General features: G+C 40.9%; 1 protein-coding gene across 7 annotated transcripts in view; it reads left to right on the forward strand.

Annotated features, from left to right (window-relative positions):
• Window positions 1-16,715, forward strand: part of DIS3L2 (DIS3 like 3'-5' exoribonuclease 2) — a 346,637-nt gene that overhangs the window by 152,384 nt on the left and 177,538 nt on the right. For all 7 annotated transcript variants that reach the window (XM_042995635.1, XM_042995640.1, XM_042995639.1 and 4 more), the window contains one exon: window positions 4,703-4,950. In XM_042995635.1, the coding sequence (XP_042851569.1) occupies window positions 4,703-4,950 (248 nt within the window). The remainder of the gene's footprint in view (window positions 1-4,702; window positions 4,951-16,715) is intronic.

Genomic DNA, 16,715 nt, shown 5'->3' on the forward strand with positions numbered 1-16,715 from the left:
ATCCGAAAAGTCAGTGGAAGCAAGGAGTCATAAAAAGCTAATGTTTTTTATAACTTTAAGTATATATGTATGTGTTGATTTATCTGTGTTTGGATGAAGGTCCAAAGTGTTTTCTTTGTGCGTGGGTTTGTTTATTGAAGTTTTATGTTATCTTTTTCTGCTTAAACCACACTTGTAATGTGACATCTTTGATTTCCAGTTTGGGTTATGTGAAGTGGAATTAGGATTTAGGCTCTAGTGAAGCAATATGAATGTAGACTCCTTCTAGATTCTCAGTTTTTTTGCTCCATATTTTTTAATGTTGTCGTGTCCATATCTCTTTCAAAAGCAAGTTTTTAGTGTCCTTTTTCGTTTTTCTCAAGTATTTAATTTATTATAGACACAAAAAATTGCTTTTGTATCCTATCTTCGTTGCTTTGCATAATTCAATTTTAGTTTTCAATTATATATGCTAGTGGCATATTCAGGTATGGGATCAACCACGGCTGCCCCTAACTATGCAGACAGCTCATGGTGGAACAGGTGGTTCAGTGAGTGGTAGTAAGCACGAGGCTTTCTCCACCAGGGGCATCCTTCAGCACATTTAGCCTGTGGTGGTGGTGTTGCCACTCAACCTAGCAAATCGGTTAGGATGGTATTTCTTGCATATTGACCTGAGGAAATTTCTAAATTACGTCACGTATATGTTACCCTCAACTGCCTGCCCCGCTATTTTAATAGGCATTTTGAACACTAACCGTGTAACAGGCAACACGCTAGGTATGGAAGGTCGTAATGAGTCGAAAACCTGTGGGCTGGATCCAGCTTACGAACCTGTGTTTTGTTTGACCCGTGCAGTATTTAAAAATTTTGACCAAGTAGCTTACTGAAAAAATCAGACTTCTGGCTTCTCTTGACGAAACAAAACATCCGGCAACACTGGGCCACGTTCTTACATGACTGTAGTCGGAGCTGAGTAGAGGCAGCCCTCTGTAGACGGAACGTGCGTTCTGCAATTTGCTGCTGCCCCCAATGGTACCCTCTCTCTTGCTGGGTTGGTTTCTTTGGGGGGGATAGTTTCTCAGTGAACTCAATCTAAAATCACAAGGCAAAACAGCACTTGGATGTAAAGCTTATGCTGTGGTCAGGTTATTTCTAGTACAGCTGATGTATGAATCACAACTGATGTCAAACTGCTTCATACATTTCCCATGCTGTCAGATATTAAAACGAGAAGCAAGGACTTCTAGTTCAGACAAGATGGCATAGACTTGTTTCTCCTTGCTCCTTCCCACTAGTGTAACTATAAACCCTGGCAAATAACGAGAGGCAACCATAGATGAATTCTGAAAGGTGAAGAGAGGAAGGCAGGCTAGTCAGGGCCTCAAAGACTAGAGAACAACGTGGCAGCAGAGAACTTTACAACCCCTCCACCAACAGAGGGACACTGGGCCCAGTGTTTCTGGATCTAACTTGGCAACAGAAGGTGGCCCAGGCAGACTCGCTCCTCACTCAGATCTAGCAGGAGTCCCTCCAGCAACACCAGCCGGTCCTGGCAGTACCTGTAAGAGGGATTGAGTGGGAGCCTTGCTGACAATAAGTGGCCAGGACAAAGGTTCCCCTTCCCTGCCACACCTGAGACTTCTCTCCCAAGAAGACCAAGAGACACCGGACATTGGGTGGCTCTGGCATGGGGGTTCTGCCAAAGAAGTGGCCCGGCCCCGGAAGCCTCTTTGTCTCTTTGGGCCTGAGGTTTCCCTCCTCCCTGCCCCCCATTCCGGGGTAGCAGATGGCTGGAGAACACCATTAAAGGAGATCCTGCCACAGCAGGTGTGTGGTCCAGGAAACCTTTATCCTCATTTATCTCATGGGTCTGAGACGCCACTTTCCTACCCAGGGACACTGGGTGGTCAGGCGGCACTGGTAAAGGGGGTCCTACCGCAACAAAAATCGTAAATGGGACGTTTCTTTGTCTCTGCATGGACACAGATTAGGATTTGTTCTTAATCCATATTAGAGAGTCCAGGTGGCCAGCCCTGAGGAAGTTCTTTCCATGCCCTCAGGCAGTACCAGCAGAGACCCGCCGGAGCCCCACTGGTTCCATGCCAACGAAACATACCAAAATAGTACTGCAAAGGGACGCCTGGGTGGCTCAGTCGCTTAAGCATCCCACTCTTGATTTCAGCTCAGGTCATCGTGGTCGTGGGATTGATCCCTGCGTCAGGCTCCGTGCTGGGCGTGGAGCCTGCTTAAGATTCTCACTCCCTCTGACTCTGCATCTCTTTTTCTCTCAAAAAAAGAAAAAGAAGAATAAAAAGAGAATTGCAGTCTCTGCAAATTAAATTATCATTGGAACTACAGCCCACAAGAGTAGTCCAGGCCCCATGTGCTACATCTAGACACAGTGGCCTGCCTTCTAAAAGATTTAAATAAGACCTTGAATCTCCTTTTATAATACCCAAAAGGTCCAGGATACAATAGAAAGTCATTCATTATACCAAGAACTAGGACATTATCACGTGCCTGAAGAGAGACAACTGATGCCAACAGTGAGATGTTACTGTTATCTGACAGTGATTTTAAATCAGTCAAAAAACAATTAGAAATTCTCTTGAAACAGATGCTTCAAACAATTAGAAATTCTTTTGAAACAAATGAGAAAATAGAAAATCTCAGCAAAGAAGTAGAAGTTATAAAAAAAAAGAACCAAGTGGAAATTATAAAACTAAAAGATACAGACAGAAATAAAATACTTTCAGGATGAACTCAGTAGGAGAGTAGAGGTGATTCAGCATAAAATGAGTTAACTTGGGAACAGATCAGTAAAATTTACCCAATCTGGACGGAAAGAAAATAGGCTGAAAAAAATGAACAGAGCTTCAGGAAGTTGTGGGCAATACAATAGATTCAGCGTTCAAATAATTGGAGTCCTAGAAGGAGAGGATCACCAAGAGAGTGGGGCTTATAGATTGTGCTGACAGGGAACAGGTAAAAAAATACTAGAGATTTTGAGATTAGAGCAACAGTTGTATAACATGAATATGTAATGGTATCCATCTGTGTCATTGTAATTCTGTCTTGACGGACTCGGTAGCTTGTGTTGGAGTAGAGAATAGCAGTGGCTGAACTGTCTCAGAATTGAGGATTTTTTAGGGTGGGTGCAGTGGAAAGGGCAAGAGGGGTGAGGCATCTCACGACGGTGGTGAGAGGACCAGAAGTGACAGAACGTGATGTGTCCCTCAGAGGTAGGAAGGGATTCAGGCCTAAGAGGTAGCAAACAGACACAGACAGCAGGCTAGGGTTAAGGCGCTAGTGGTCTTGATGTGGTGAAGAAGTCATGGAGGGGCACAGAAGAATAAGGGAACCGGATGACAGGTCAGTCTGAGACCATCAGGACTGGATCAGTCCCAGAGGATGCTGAGGCCATGAGGATGAGTTGCTAAAATCAAATGGAAGGGAAGGCCACCAGCATTGAAGAGATACAGGGGCTGTAAGGACAAGGTAGATCTTGGCTGAGTCATTCACCTGGAAATGTAAGCCAGGTGTTGCAGAGTGACTAGGAGGTCCATGGATGACAGTAACAAGAAGGGGACAGCCTGAACCATAAAAGGATGCAGGTGTATGCACGAGGCAAGAAAAGTAAATGGTCTGGGTGTGACTGTGCAGCACAGGAAAACACAGATGCCTCATTGAGGGACTGTGTGTGGAGAAGGAGCAACCTTTGTCCAAAGGGCCTGGGACAGACAGAGTCCTTGTGACAGAGAAGCACACGCGAGGACCAGGTCAAGGACTCTTGACAGAGGGCACAAGAGCTTGTTCAAAACAGAATGGTGTTTTCCAAGGGGGAAGGAAGAGTCAGGAGAATGTAGAGCCTATCATGGGACTGAGACCGGACGAGAGGACAGGTGCCTTGTGGGGCGGCAGCCAGGTGTGCCTGGGGCAGAGGAGAGGCACACTGACTGGCTGGAGGTTCTCCCTGGACAGGCTGAATGCCCTTACGGAGTCTGAGACATGAACAAGGGCAGCAGCCAGCTCAACAGCTGTCCGAACCTGTGCTCCGGGGTCAAAGTGGAACGCTGGCGAATACTTCCAGTGAATGGGGTCAAAGCGCGGAACGTCCGTGGGGGGTGGAGGGAACACTTCAGGAAGAAGAACGTCCCAGGGTGGGTGAGGGTGAGGGGATTTACTTTCTTCAAGAATGCTTCTCTCTTGGTGGAAATAGTCTGTCCTTGTAGTGATGTGGTAGCCTGAGTCTTTGCCTGGTGAAATGAGAGAGTGGGTTTAATGTTGGAAAGAAGGAAGGTTTAAAGGTTTTCAGCTTCAAAAGGCCAGTTCCTTGTTTATATTCAATAACATTTTTAAAAAGCAACTGCTGTGTTCACGCGGGGAAAATGTAATGCAGAGCAGATACTTGGAGCCATGCTTCCCTTCTGGAGTCTTCCGAACGTCCTTGAGACGTAGGTCTCAGTTATAAAAACACTTCCATCTAATTCATCCTTGTGTTGCATAGTTTTCATTGGATAAATATGCTCACTGGACCCTTAAGTTGTTGCGGCTTAAACGTGGATTACTTAGTCACGGAGCCTCAGCAAGCAGCACTTCGTTTGGACCTAGAAAAATTGCAGGCCCAGCTAGTTGACCAAATAATATCCTGCTGACTTCTCCCAGCTGTTATCCAGTGCTGTAGATAAACAACATTTGACTCTATCTTTGGTGTTTTCAGGTGGTTTACATCTTGGACAAAAAACATTCCCGAGCAGCAACGGGCTTTCTCAAACTCTTGGCTGATAAGAACAGTGAACTGTTTAGGAAATATGCCCTGTTTTCTCCCTCGGACCACCGAGTGCCTAGAATTTATGTGCCTCTCAAGGACTGTCCCCAGGACTTTGTGACCCGGCCTAAAGATTATGCCAACACACTGTTCATCTGCCGCATCGTGGACTGGAAGGAGGACAGCAATTTTGCCCTGGGGTAGGTGACCTTTGGCAAGAAAAACCACAGATCCCAGATGGAAGTCGGATTTAGGTAGCCTTTTGGTAAACTTTTTTTGTGTATTTTACTTATTATTTCTTGATTAAAACATGGGTACTTGGCATATTTGGGCCCGAGTTTTTCAGAAATTGCTCTTAGCTACCCCCTTGACCGGTCACCTATAGGTTCCTTGAATTGCCAGGCAGTCACTTTATTTTTGGTTTGGGGCATAAAATATAAGCACATTCTGAGCTTCTCCTTGTTTCCTATTATGTCATGAATCCTGTTTGTACTTGTGAACTCCAAAGAATTTATTGCATCAAGCAACCAGACTCCTCCTTTTAGACGCTAGTGTTAAAATATGCAAAATTCCAGGCATTTCAGAGGCCCCCAGTCTTCCATGCTTTAAATTATAAACATGAAGGTATATTTTAATGATGTGCTTTTTGGTATTGATCCTAAGGAGGTTTTACTTAGGGCATTAAGAATTAAATTACCTGACCGTAAGTAGGAAAGGGTACCCTATTTTCATGGAAGCTGTCAGGAACCAATCTAACTTAAATATAGATTATGTAGTCAGAGATCATCATGGGTAGCCAATTGAACAGTTCTGATCTGAAGAAACTGCTGGACCCAGCTGTTTGATCAAATGCTGTACCTGTTTTCTTACAACTGTATTCATTTTGAAAGAAAAACAATGATAAATTTTAGCTATATTTTTAGCCCTTTATTATGGATGGAGCCCGGTTTATGCTTCACACAAAATAAAAATAAAGGTGTACAAGCTAGAAAAGTTTGTTCTCACACTTACTTTTAAGCCAGTTTGGTGACTTGCTTGTTAGTCATCTGACTTGTACGGGACTGGCCCTTCTGGGAGTGTCCTGTGGTTATGAGGGCCAACACTGAAGGCATGGCCACAATGTACCACTTTCATTGGATCTCTTCATTGGACCTCTTATGCCTAGCAAAGGAAGCCAAATCAAATCCATGTGTCACACCTCATGCCATTTAAGAGATACTGTCCTGTGCCACTTTTTCAGTGATATGGAGATCAATGTGAATAATATGATCTCAGGGCCACTCAGAAACAATTGTACTTTCTTTCTGTTTTTTTTCCTCTTAAGTGGAGTGATCGCAATATCATTTTTATGCCTAACTCATTATCCAGAAGTGACGTCAACCCCTTGAGTCCTAACTAGCCCTTCTCTGAGGCTTGCCAGTTTCTCACCATCAACTCCAAATGGCCTGATAATGTCTGCGCCACCTGGCCCCTGTTGATTGTGCCTGCTGCACTCTGCCTGGCAGCGAAAAGGGAAGACTTCCCATCACAGCAGGAAATCCAGCCTTGTCTTTTATCTGCCTTTCTGTCATATCCCATTGTGTGTATTTGATTGGACTGCTTCCTTAGTTATCGAGTTGTATGGGTGTAGTCAAGAAATCTTTATGATGTGAGTTTCTCTTATTGCTGGAATGGTCTTACAGGTTCCTTTTTCACAGCTGAGCCATTACTTCATCAAGAACTCTTTCCTTGTGGGTAAATTACAATTGAAAAAGGAGTCAAGCCTTCGAAGCAGCAAGAATATTTGCTGAATGTAAAGAAAGACCATTTTAAAATAATAGCCATATATTAATCATGTACTTCTCAAAATAAAAATATACTTAGATGGAAAACTTAGTATAAAGACATTAGAATTTGTCATTTTGTAAATATGCCTTTTAAGATCTTTGTGAAGAAGAGAAAATTTATCTTAAGAAAGCAAGAAAATGTGGTAGGTTTTCATGATACAGTCCTCAGATGCCGTGTCTCTCCTGAGGGGTGCGGGCCGCAGCTGTTGGGCCTGGTGGGGGTCCTGCCTTTGCCATTACGCTCTGGCTGTCACTACTGATCTTTAGGAACTAAGGTCAAGGCTTCCCAATCAGAACATGCTGTGCTAGGACTGCCTGGGTTTCCTCTCTCATCTTTGCCAGGTTTTGACCAGGAGTGTGAAGGTAGTACTTGCCATGGATGTGAGTGTTTGTGGTTAACTTCCCCAGAAACTATGCCTGAAAACTGAGCTTAGCCAAAGTGGCTTCCCTCTGAATTTCTTCCCTGCCCCTGCACTCTGCTCGTAAAAGTTTTGAACTTCTTCTGTCTGTGTAATTGCTACCCATTATTTAAGTCCAAAGTCATTTACTTCTTCTGCAGTTAAATTCAGTTCAGGAGACAGGTGTTGATCAACTGTGTGTAAGTCACTGTGTGAGAAGTACAACGGTAAACAGGGTATGGTTTTTTTTATTCAAAGAAACAATAGCCTAACGCAGAGGGACTGTACATAAGTGTCATAGGATTAATTTGACTCTAAGAAATGGAATCCTCCTTGAGCTAATTTAAATAAAAGTGGAAATTAGTATGAGAAACTGGTGGTTCTCCTAAAACCAAGGGCAGGAAATGGAGGCAGGCCTCATGAGGAGCTCAGAACTCACAAGGTGGCAGAGGAATCACAGCTGCTCTCTCAACGACCCTGACAAGTCCCACCACCACATGGCATCTTTTCTGTACCCCTGTCTGCACGTGAGCTGGATTGTTCTGCCTCTCTCTACACAGCAGCCGGCTACCTGTCAGTAGCCTACACAGCCCCCAGTGGTACTGCCAGTCCTCTGCAGGTCACATACTGAAGTCTAGGTCACGATACAGAATTTCTAGGGTAGAAAAATCTTATCGGTCTAGCCTGAGACAGGTATTTGCCCTGATCAGTAGTTTTAACCAGAGGTAGTGGTCCAAGGTCCCATGGCCCACCGCCTAATTGGTAGGGACTGTGTGGGACTTGAGTCTCTGGGAACAAGTGTGGATAAAGTAAACAGATTGAATGGCCTGTCTCTTTGACCTCTCATTATCGTATGAAGTAGAATATAGGAATAAAGTCGTTTTCGGGAAGTTTAGAGGAGGTGGGTGAAGGGAGAAATCTAGGATTGTTCCTGAGAGAACGGAAGCCCCTTTGCTGGAAGATCACTCTGCCTGAGAGTCTGGAGTGGACAGGAGGGGACGTGACTGAAGGCAAGCAGTCCTCACAATCTGTCGTATTAACAGACAGGAGATGGGGAGAACCTGGAGTAAATGGGTTGCAGTGAAGGAAGCAAAAGGAGTGACAAGATTCAGGGGAGAGAAGGGAGGTGAAATCCCCTAGATGTGCTCACCAATTAGAAATGGGGCATGAATGAGAAGGACAGAACTGTGGATGAACTTGCAGGCCTCTGACTTGAGTGTCGTTGGGGAGATGACAATGGTGTTGAACCACAGTGCACTGCGGGCAGCTTCAGCTCCTACCATGCCCTTGTCTTATGCCTCATTGCTTGCTGTTTCCCAGGCTGGCTGTGTGTGTTCGTAGCTCCAGACTCTTACACACCACACTTCCTTTCCCAGCAGTGGCTTTCTCCTCTCCCTGCTATTTGTTTAGTGAAATACTCCACTTTTAAACTTAACTCCGTTGTCTACTTGAAAAATGTTCCCTGATTCCTCCCTCCTGGGTGCTCCCATAGTCTGTAATGCTACTGTTATTATCACTGTGGCCTGTTTGTATTGTAATTGCTTATGTAAGTTATTTACTTGGCCATGAGTTCCTTTAGGACAAGGATACTCAGTGAACATTTGCTGGCTGGTTCAGTGGCCTTAAGGAGGCCATCAATTTTGGTGCCCCCTTCCGGGTAAGCATTGCTTCTCTGGCACCCCTCGTGCCACTTTGGTGCCTCCTGTGATGGACAGCCCAAAGACTATTACAGTACTGGAGACCTTTGGGTGTTAGAAAGTTATTTTTCATCTTGTTCCCAGAACTGTCATGAGATACCTCAGTTCAGCCTTGTTTACTTCTGTACATCACACCTGTCACATTTTCTGTACTCTTCATCCTATAATGCTAGCAAAAACCTGAAGGTAATCGTTCTTAGTGAACCCTTGCTGGCTTTGAGGGATCACTGCTTTTTGTTATGCATCACAACGTATTTAATACTCTTCCTATTTAGTACTAGGCTTTTGTCCAAGATACTTAAAAAGCCACAGTGGCTTCCTCGCTGGAATGATCTGTAATTATGTAATCAGATTTACAGTTTTAAGAGCTTCCCAACCCTCTTAAAGCATCTTTCCCTTTAGAAAGTCCTGCAGTGGAATTCATGCCTATATTTTCTCAGACCTTTGTGAAATCTCCTGTCCTAAAGTCTAGAGTTTATAATCACAGCCTTCCCTTCCAGGATGTCATAGCATGGAGATACTGTGGTCACTCTCTTCTAGATTTGTTATGGTTCTTCTTCTTGAATATTTAAGGATAAATCTTGAAGAAAATGGAAAAGTTTTAGAGCAGCTACTGTGAGGAACGTGGTAGTGTTTCGTGGCAGCGCTTTAGACTAAATGAAGATCTATAACTTGAACTGACCTAGAGCAAACAGACATGTTAATGTTATTTGCTCTAGCAAACTTTGGTAGCTTTAAGGGAGGAGGAAAAATAAATAGGTCAGTGCAGGTATAGCAGGCTTGAGAAATTTAGGGTTGAACTTGGGATTGTCTAGGTTTAATGGGAGGCTATTGAAATAGAGGAATTGAGAAGGAGTCACGGTGCTGTTCATTTTAATGAGAGTGAAGGACAGCAGCTTCCATTGGAGAGAGTGGCTGGGTGAGATGAAGGGAGGGAAAGGGAAGTTCTGATTGATGACACATGTGGAAGAGGAGGAAGTGGTTTGTCAGGGGGACGGGTGATCTGTTCTGGTATCTTCATCTCCCAGCTTTGACCAGTAAAGTGCCAGTTACCAATTAGAAATATATATTTGTTGACTGTTGGAAACAAATATCCTTTAACATTCCATTCAGTTTGACAGATACTGAATTTCTTATAAGGTAGATCTAAATTAGGGGGATGGTCGTTAAATTATACTAAATTGTATTTAGTAGGAGAGTGAGATAGTAACTAGGTTGGTAGAAAAAAAACAGGAGAAATTAGTTTCATTGAGGCATAGCCTACAAGAGTAGCAAATTGAAAAATAGCTCCGTCTAATCTTTCCCTCTGTGCGAAAGGAGTATTTCACCTGATCAAGAGTATGTTCTTTATTTGAAGACTCTTCTGAAGAAGAGGCTGAGTTATATAATCCTATGAACTTGAAACTTAGACTTTATCTAAGTCCTTTCCGGGGTGGGGGCACAGTATCACTTGCCCTGGCTGAGAGACAAAACGCAAATCAGGCTGAGGAAAGGGCTCTTTTTGTGTGTGACTGTTGGGCTCCACCTGGTGGCCTGGAAGGACCATCTTTGGAAAAAGCTGGGTCTTCAACATCGAGAGCATCCTGGTCAGAGCGGAGCAGAGGCAAAAGGGGTGGAGGACGACAGTGGTTCTGAGCCAGGCTTTGGTGCCAAATTGTTCTTTCCGTCGCGCTGTGTGCGGTCATTAACACTTCTTCCGTGGTTGTCAGCTTCATCCTCAACTGCTAGTGCCTCTTCTCGAAAATACTATTTTAAGGTAGGAGAGAACCTTAGCTACCGTGAGCCTTCTCTTAAAGTCCTTAAATGCGTGCATCCTCCTCTTTGCTCCCTTCACATTGACATTTGGCTCTTCAGTCTCAAGCTTCAGGGTCTTCCCTAAAATCACGTGGTATTTTCGAGCCTTTCTTCTTTTCCACATTCCGTTGTCTGTTTTCACTGACCTGCCCACATTCCTAAAGTCCCCATTCCTTACTTGCTGTTTTCTCCTGTGTCATGTTGATGAGCCAGAAAAATGGAAAATAACGTCTCTTCTCCTGATTTTAGAAAATAATATGTAACATATACAGCCAAAGACATGGTGTATTTGCCACACTTTCCTTTCTGTGTGCTGTTACTGAACTTCTGGGCTCAGGTCTAGCTGATATTTGTGCTCTACTTGAAGGTTCTCAGGGATCTGATATCGTTGTACCTGTTTGCATGGAGTTTCCAACATGGGCCAGCATGCACGAGAGCATTTATTTGAGGGATAATCACTACAAGACTGTCTGGCTTGGCCTCCTGTGTGTGGCCTTGTTTTAAGGCTCAAACTCTATAAGAATGTGTGATAGAGAAAGGACGATGAATGGTTTAGAACGCTAACGTTGACTGTTCAGTGTCCCTATTTTCTTTAAGGCAAAGAGGCCAATTTGAGAGACTTTCTTGCTTAATTTCTTATATCTATAGCTGGTCCCTTACTTCAGTAAGTTTTTCACTTGAACATGACCTGGACCTAATGCTGAATTTATATAAGAATTTATATAAAATTCTTACGTGCACACATAACCCCCACCTATTAACTACAGGAAGTTAGGAATATTGTTTCAGCACTGTCCCGATTAATTTTACAGTAGGACGCAGTTGTAATATCATTGATTGTGAATGGGAACAGTATTTGTGGAGGAGCCTGGTGAGTGAGAAGTATTGAGGTGGTAATCCTTATAAATTACTCTAATGAGGGCCTCCTGGGTGGCTCAGTTAAGTGTGTGACTTTGGCTCAGGTCATGGTATCGCGATTCGTGGGTTCAAGCCCTGCTTCAGGCTCTGTGCTGACAGCTCAGGGCCTGGGGCCTGCTTTGGATTCTGTCTGCCCCTCCCCCGCTCATGCTCTGTCTCTCTCTCTCTCTCTCTCTCTCTCTCTCTCAAAAATAAATAAACATTAAACATTTTTTTTAAATAAATTAATGAGGAAAACTTTCTATCTCAAAACTACTTATTGTAATATCAAAAATAGAAAAAATTTAAACAATTTTTTGAAATATATACATATTATACATTTACTATTAAAATTATTTAAAACACGAACCACTGAAAGTAAAAAAAAATTCTAGAATTTCACCCCCAGAAATAATCACTATTAAGGGTTTGGTGTGTATTTGTCTAAAATATTGTTTTTAAAATATTTGTTAACATTCATTGCAAAGTATGTTTCACAAACAAAAGTACATATGTAATACTTATGTAATTTTTGAATTTTCATATTAAAACCAACCCATGAACTCAGTACCCAGATTAGGAATTACATTGCAATATTGTTGAAGCGTCCTCTGATCTTCTGTACCCTAACCACTATTTTTTTTCCCCAAGAGGTAACCACTTTCTCAAACATGCTAATCAACATGTGCTTTTCTTTATGATTTGCCCATATTTATTATCCTTAAAAGTACTAGTTTTGCTTGTTTCTAAACCTTACCAAAAATACCGTGCTACATGCTTCTGTGACTTGCTTTTTTTTATTTAACGTTGTTTCTAAAATATATTCATGTATTTCATTCATTTTAATTTGTAGTATTTCCATTTCCTGAAATATACCACAATTTACTTATCTAGCAGTGGATATTTGGGTTGAACTGAGGTTTTGCTCTTAGAAATAATGCTCCTATGAACATATCAGTGCTTACCAACTAAAGTTTCTCTAGACTCTACTTAAGAGTAAAATGACCACATCACACCCACGTGCATGTTAAACTTAACAACTTTGTACCTGAACCATTTTCCAAAGCGGCTGTGCCCATTTTTAGTTCTACTAGTATGAGTTTCTGTTTCTTCACATTCTTACCAGCACTGGATATAGCTAGATTCTTCCATTTTTGCCATTCAAGTGGGTATAAAATGGTATCTGATGATCTTAATTTATATTTTCCAAATTACTAATGAGATTGAGCATCTTTTCCTATTTTTATGATCATTATGTTTTCTCTTCTAGAAAATGTCCTTATATTTTTTATATTTTTTTCACAGTTAATTTTTTGTTTGGATAAATTTATAGAAATTGCAAACATGGTACAGAGTTCCTATAGACTTTTACCCAGCTTCTCCTTATGTTAGCACCTTACGGTACCATAAAACATTTATGAAAACTAAGAAATTAACATTGGTATGATTAGTAACATTGGTATACTTATTAAAGTATAGAACTTATTCATATCTTGCAAATTTTTCCACTAACATCCTTTCCAGTTTGAGAAACTGGTCCAGAATCCTACATTGCAGTTAGTTGTGATATTGCTGTAGTTGTTCCAGTTTGTGACAATTTGTCAGCTTTGTCTTTCATGGCTTCACACTTTTGATTTTGTAGAATGTTTTTCAGTTTGGCTGGTCTAATGTTTTCTCATGAGTAGACTGAGATTAAGCATTGTTGGGAAAGACATCACAAAGGCAGTGTGTGTCACATCAGGGAGTACATGTCAGTATGTATTACTGGTGATGTTAACCTTGATCTCTTGGCTAAGGAAGTACCTGCCAGAATAACATATTTTTTTTTCCCTTGTAATTTATTGTATTTGGGAGATTTTTTTGAGACTATCCAATTAAACTTTCACCCACTCATTTTATTTAGCATTTTTTTATTGGGCTGTTATTTGATTTGGAGCTAAAAAACATTCTAGGAAGTAATCTTTTTAACAGTTATTGGTAGGGAAAATATCTTCTCAACAGTTTATGACTTGTTTTTTCATGTTATTAATGTTAAGTTCTGAACATTTTCCAACTTTTTGCATTTTCAAATTGCATTTTCCAACTTTTTGGTTCTGGTGTATAGAATTATAATTAACTTTTGTATATTAATGCTGTATCCAGCCACTTGCTAAATCCTGTTATTAATTCTAATAGTTTGGACATAGTTTCCTTTGGAATTTCTGTGCAGGTAATCACATCATTGGTGAGTAATGACAAGTTTCTTCCATTCTAATCCCTACAACTTTTATTTCCTTTTCTTATCTTCCTAAACTGGCAACTTACAATTGGAGAGAAGATATTTTCCACACTAATAAGTGATGAAAGTGCAATTTTGAATGAAAGTAATAATAGCAGGCATTTTTTAATTTTTCCTGATGTTTTTTAAAGGATAGTATTAATAATTTTGCTAATGTGGCAGCTAGTTATTAAAGGACTCAAAATACCTAAATACGTGTCTTTGGGTTTTATTTGTTTGTTTTTACTATCTTCAGTTTTCTTACTTTCCCTTTGGAGTTTCAAGGAGGAATAGATGCCCTTTTTCCAGGCCCTAAAGCATTAATTCGTTTATTTTATTCACTAAACCATCATCTGTTAGGCACCTAGGATGATTAAGACTCAGAGTAAGATACAGAAATAATGTTTATTCTCTTTAGGATGACCCTTTTCATCTGCTGGTAAGTAGAGATGTACCCAAAGCACTATGATACAGTTAGAAAGTGGCATGTGCCAGAAAGGAGATCTAACAAAGGACAGTGATAGCATTGAGGAGAGAGATTTGCTCTGGAGGACAGGGTGGCTTCCTGGCCTTGCCGCTATATTCCATGAAGTTGAAATGAACTTGGTTTATGTTTTGTGGGCCTGCTTCAACATGGAAGCCATAAAGGGAGTGCCTTTAAGATAGAAATACATTGCTTAAGGAAGGAGCAACTTGTAGTATTTTTATGCTCTAGAACCAATAGTACCTTGTCAATATTTAGTGAATGCCTGCAAGATATATGATGTGAACAGTCCTGAGACTTTATTTTTTATAATAAGTGTGTTACATTTTTTGTTTCAGAATGAAGGAAGAGAAGGAGAAGTTTGCTTCTCATGAAAGATATTTTAAAATACTTTATATTAGTTAGGATGGTTTTACCACCAGGTGGTGGAAAACCCTGACCTGAAGTGATTTAAACGTTAAGGGAACATATTTTTTTTACAGAAGTGGGAATCCAGAGGTTGTTGCGAGCTCCAGGGCCCAGTATAGTCAGTGACTTTGTGATGTTGTCAGGTTCCCCTTTGTTGTCTTCAGTGGTCTAGTAGAAGGTTCTTCATGGTAGTGAAGACAGCCGCCAGTATGGTCAGACTACATGCTTTCTAGATCACATACAACAGGGAAGGGGGAGATCCTATCCACCAACCATGATATTGATAACAGTCTCCAGTGGAACCACATCCTGATTTCATTAGAATAATGAAGATCTGCCTCTGGAGCTGAAAATGAGATGTTCCCTATATGAAAAAGATTAGGTTTCTGTTAGAAAGGAGGAAGAGGGAAATGAATGTTGGGTGGGCAACCAGTACTGGGCATCACAAGTTTTTATTAGATTGTAATAAATGTTCCTATACTTTTTAAATTTTAAAAAAAGTTAAAATATTAAAGGAAGTTTAGAAAATGAGAAAAAAGTCATTCATAATCCTCCCTTTCTAAAATAATTAATGCCATTTTTAGCTATTCCCCATCAATCTTCTCATAAATGTTTTTACATAGTTAAATTATACTATATCTTTGTACATTTCTTTTGTTCTTATAGTTCTTTTTTTTATTTTTTATTTTTTTTAACGTTTATTTATTATTGAGAGACAGACACAGAGTGTGAGCAGCGGAGGGGCAGAGAGAGGGGGAGACACAGAATCTGAAGCAGGCTCCAGGCTCTGAGCTGTCAGCACAGAGCCTGACGCAGGGCTCGAACTCATGAGCCGCGAGATCATGACCTGAGCCGAAGTCAGTCGCCCAACCAACTGAGCCAACCAGGCACCCCAGTTCTTATAGTTCTTATGTACCCCTGGACCTAGTTTCCCCTATTTGTAACATATTAGTATGGTACATTTGTTACAACTAATGAACCAGTGCTGATAACATTATTAACTGACATCCATACTTGTACTCAGAAATCCTGGAGTTTTAAAAATTGAATGTCCTTTTTCTGTTCCAGGATACCTACACATTTATTTGTTATCATGTCTCCTTATGGTCCTCTTGGCTGTGAATTTCAACGTTATTTTTGAAGGACATTTACAAAAAAATTTTTTAATGTTTATTTTTGAGAGACAGAGCATGAGTGGGAGAGGAACAGAGAGCAAGGAGAATCCAAAGCAGGCTCCAGGCTCTGAGTTGTCAGCACAGAGCCCTACATGGGCCCAAACCCACGAACTGCAAGATCATGACCTGAGCTTAACCAACTGAGCCACCCAGGCACCCTTTGAAGGACATATTTTAATGCAGAGTAGTGGTTTTTAAGTGTGGTTTAAAAACCTCAAGTGTGGTTTTTAAGAGAATTGGCCAGACATTTTGATGCAACTTTGAATCATAGTTGTCCAAAAGCAGCTGTTGCGATCTTTTAAGACAATGAAGACAGAAACTACCTAGAAAGCTATAATATTGGAACTATGACATATAGAAGGGAATTTTACCTGCAGTATTCATTTTAAGTAAAATTTACACCAAAATTAAAAAATGAAAGCAAACCCTTCTGTAAGACAAGTAGGCAATGTATATAAGTCAGTTCCCTAGTAGGTCATGCTTCTGTTTAGATCCCAAGGTATTCTGGTTTTTAGGGTGGCAGCAGAATTTACGAGTAAAATAGCATAAGATTTTTTCTGGGACATCCAAAGCCAAATGCTTGAGCTCTTTCAGCATGCTGACTGGTTAGATTTTTATCTCCTGCAGGCTATCCTGGCTATGGTGCTGTCAATTCTATCTCCGGTGAAAATCTATAATAAATTTATTTAAATAAGGTACTTGAGAAATGTTCTTTGGAACTTAGTAAAATAAATGTTAATTACTACTAATAGAAACTTGGAGTCATTGATTACATTTGGAAGCTGTAACCAAAATATAATTTTGTCTTTACGAGCCGTATTGTAATTTTGGTAAACAAGTCAAGATTCTTTGGATTCAAAGTAGAGTCTAGTGAAAAATTTTTCCAGAACAGAAAGCACCAATACAACTAAATAAAAGACAACTATTTTTCTTCATTAAACTTCAGTTAACATTCAGTGAGTGATATGACTTGTTCTGACGATTAATATTAAGTCCACCTTTACCAGCTTACTTTTGTCCTCCGTCTTT

The sequence above is a fragment of the Panthera tigris genome, chromosome C1 (assembly GCF_018350195.1).
Source record: "Panthera tigris isolate Pti1 chromosome C1, P.tigris_Pti1_mat1.1, whole genome shotgun sequence".
NCBI classification, from domain to species: domain Eukaryota; kingdom Metazoa; phylum Chordata; class Mammalia; order Carnivora; family Felidae; genus Panthera; species Panthera tigris.